Consider the following 3,567-nt stretch of genomic DNA (forward strand, 5'->3'; position numbering starts at 1 on the left):
TCTTCCTCCCATGCAGCAATGTGAAATGATTGCTGCGCTCTTGCAGAGAATCTCTTCCTTTAGACAGAGCAGAAGGCAATCATTGGAGTGAACGCGCATCAATACGCATCATCCGGGCGCACTGCAACCATCTCTAACTGCTTCCTTTGCCACCATCAGGGGGGGGGGGGATTGGAGCACTCAGTCAAAATGCCTGATGACTCCACGGAGAACCAGGGCTCTACCTCATCCAGAGTGTCGTCCTTCTTTATCGAGAATTTACTGGGGACCGAGACTAAGGACAAGAAGCGTGCTGACCCAGAGGATGGGCACACGGTGCAGCCAATTGGGCTAGCTGGCAGCCATTTCAACTCAGTTTGCTGTCAGGTCTCTCCGTATAACTACAGCTCCCACGGAACCTATCCACTTAGAGAAAACACCATTGAGTGGTATAAGAGAGCGCAGTCCACTTACATAGGATGTACGAGCCCTGAAAGTAAGTGTCTGCACTTTACTCATTCTTGTAATTGTTGTGACCAATCTACCAGTTCCTACATTATGGCTTCCTCTTAGGAAAATATGGACGTTCTAGGAAGCCATGCTCTAAATTATGTTGAGTGTTCCACATAATAGTAATAATAATAATATTATTAATAATAATTACTACACAACTGTTGCACCTTGAGCTTGCAGTTACAACGTATTTGTCATAACAGTCAATTATTATGCGATTATATATAATATGCTTTCAGGTTTATTATACACTTAGAAACCTGGAACCCTGCATTTAGGGGCTATCTATGTGCTAATGATTTAACCCTATTGACCCTGTGGAGGCTGCCATCTTGGATAGCAATCTAATGTAGGCCCAGTTAAAAAGAGTTCTTTCCACAATAATGATGCACATGTCTTAGTACATACATTAAACATGTTATGGTACACAGAATTGACCCTCCAGATGACATCCGCTATTTAAGAATTTAAGTCGATAAAAAGCAATCAGTATTGATAAATAGTGTTTAAATGGGCTAGTTCTCAGATCTACCTAATCAAGAGATACATATCGCTTGACAGATAAAGACGTAATTCGTCTTAAAGTACATTAATCGGATTGACTTGTGACTGCAACGTCGACATTTTTATATTAACTATATATATGTCGTTGTAAACAGCAAGTTTATACCTCCATACAGAACGTATTGTCTATACAGTATGATAGATGTTTATCGGGACTTTGAGGCCTATTCTTGTTTAAATACAACATGTATCAAATTCAATAAAATATCAATATATGTTGGAAAGCTAGTAATAAGAATTGAGTATTCAAAGTATTAAACAATGTTTTGGCTGGTCTAATATCTATAGAATGAACACAACGGGCATCAGCGTATACAAATATTGTATTGTACTTGATATTTACTTATGTTACTGCGATTATCGGCTATTTGTATTTATTGTTATATAAATATATGACGTTCAACATTTGATATTATAAAAATAAGGGCGTATAGTTTGGAAAATGTCTAGACAGCAGACAATGATCATATAAGAGTTATACATATGGGAAATATCTTTAAGCCATTGACTAATTACAGGCAATAGCTGTATGCTATTACATAGTACTTCTTACCACTTTTTAAATGCAGTGTAGGAAACATGTCAACAAATTGTTTAATTGACCATATTGTGTGTTACATATTAACATATTTTAAAACATATTGCTATATAACGTTATCTAATGTCTCCCGAATGTATTAAAGTGATCTTCTCTGGTAAATCCTATCCCAGTACAATACATGGACCCTGTATCTGGAAGCTCCGCCCTTTCATGCTACCTGTCACAACTTACAATATAAATTCGGCTTGTCACAGCAATTTTTTTTTTAAAAAAAAGCAAACTGGTCAACTTTTACAAATTAAAGCCCAGTATTCCTCTTAAAGATAATATTCAATAAATAAAAATTAGCTCATTGCAACTGGCCTCAAAACTATCTATGATACATATATACATATATAATTGGATATAATTGTAATGGGTAATTAGAAAATGTAAGTAGACGATTGTGTGGCTTTAAAAAGCCACCCAATATATAAGTTTCTCGGTCTTAGAAATATGCATTTATTCGTGTAGTGGATTATGACTTTTAAATTGGATATAAACAACCACTCTCTGACTGTTGTGGAACTACAATTCCCAGCATAGTCTGCTGGCTTCTGCCTGCCAGGGCATGCTGTGACTAGTAGTTCCACGACAGCTGGATAGCCGGAGATGATTCAACCTGCTTTAACCCCTTCCACCCCTGTCTGCAACAGCAGCTGCGGAATGGTTGCTCCTTGTGCCCAGTAATTACGGGGAGCAGAAAGTAATGTATTGATCCATTTATCCCTAGTGAGATGAGGACATTGCTGGTGTGCTCTGCTGGGTTACCAGCCTGTGATAAATGTGCAATTAAACCTGCTTTAGTGTTTTCTAATGTCTTGTTCGCCCTCTCATTCAGCGAGCGATAGAGATTCTCCTGAGATCTCGGAAGGCGCAGAGAGGCAGCGCAGAGCGTACAGAAAGCGCAGTGATGGCTCAGAGGACAAGAGAGAGGACTTCCCATGTAAGGAGGACGACAAGGCTGAGCAGGACTCAGACCAGAAATCCTCCCGCAAGAAGAAGACCCGCACTGTCTTTAGCCGGAGCCAGGTCTTTCAGTTGGAGTCCACTTTTGACATGAAGAGGTACCTGAGTAGCTCTGAACGAGCCGGGCTGGCAGCTTCCCTCCACCTCACAGAGACACAGGTTAAAATTTGGTTTCAAAACCGGAGGAACAAATGGAAAAGGCAACTTGCTGCTGACCTGGAGGCCGCCAACATCTCCCATACAACCCAAAGGATAGTAAGGGTCCCTATTCTGTACCATGAGAACTCTCCTTCCAGCTCATTGGGGTTCAGTCTACCACACATCTCCCCTCCATTGGTTAGCTTTTCCAGTGCTGTCAACTACCCCCTTGCCACTTTCCCCAACTCAGTGCCCTTTATAAGATCGCAGATGACTGGACTTGTCTGAGAACTACAAAGCGATTGGACTTTTTATCTACCTATTTTGTATTTTACTGCATATCGCTACTTACATAATACTTGATTTTATGCATTACATTTAAAACGTGCAATAACGTTGACTTGGGGATCACTGCAAAAAAAAGAGGCCGCAATTAAACTTTTCTCTTTTGTACTTCCAAAGACATGCTTGTAGTTTTCTTCTTCTATTTTCTTTTGTTATAATAGGTATTTCGTTTTAGTTTGAGGCACACAAATATTAACAAGGGTTTACAAATGGCATTGTCAGGGCGCTGGCAATAGGCATGGCTGCGCTATTTAGAGTCTCCTAATGGAAAACACAGCGTTAATTGCTGGTGAGATTACCCCTAGTAATTCAGCGTAATTCTATATATTGACTAGTTGCGCTACTGTTTGTAGGAAGGTATGAAAAGTCACTATCGATATATAATTTTGTTTCAATGTTACATTAAAGCAAACGTTACTTTACCAAATATTTCTTAAAACTATTTAGTTTCTATTTTACTGTTAATCGAGACAATAATA

The 3,567-nt window shown here is 39.3% G+C and overlaps 1 protein-coding gene across 1 annotated transcript in view; it reads left to right on the top strand.

Moving 5' to 3' along the window:
• The window catches only part of HMX1 (H6 family homeobox 1), a 3,467-nt gene extending 277 nt beyond the window's left edge, over positions 1-3,190 (top strand). The window contains exons 1-2 of the mRNA XM_075188755.1: positions 1-475; positions 2,478-3,190. The exon at positions 1-475 is cut by the window's left edge and continues 277 nt beyond it. Of these exons, the coding sequence (XP_075044856.1) occupies positions 190-475; positions 2,478-3,031 (840 nt within the window). The 5' untranslated portion in view covers positions 1-189 and the 3' untranslated portion in view covers positions 3,032-3,190. The remainder of the gene's footprint in view (positions 476-2,477) is intronic.
• The last annotated feature ends 377 nt before the right edge of the window (positions 3,191-3,567 follow it).

This window comes from Mixophyes fleayi, chromosome 1 (assembly GCF_038048845.1).
Source record: "Mixophyes fleayi isolate aMixFle1 chromosome 1, aMixFle1.hap1, whole genome shotgun sequence".
In the NCBI taxonomy this organism is placed as follows: domain Eukaryota; kingdom Metazoa; phylum Chordata; class Amphibia; order Anura; family Limnodynastidae; genus Mixophyes; species Mixophyes fleayi.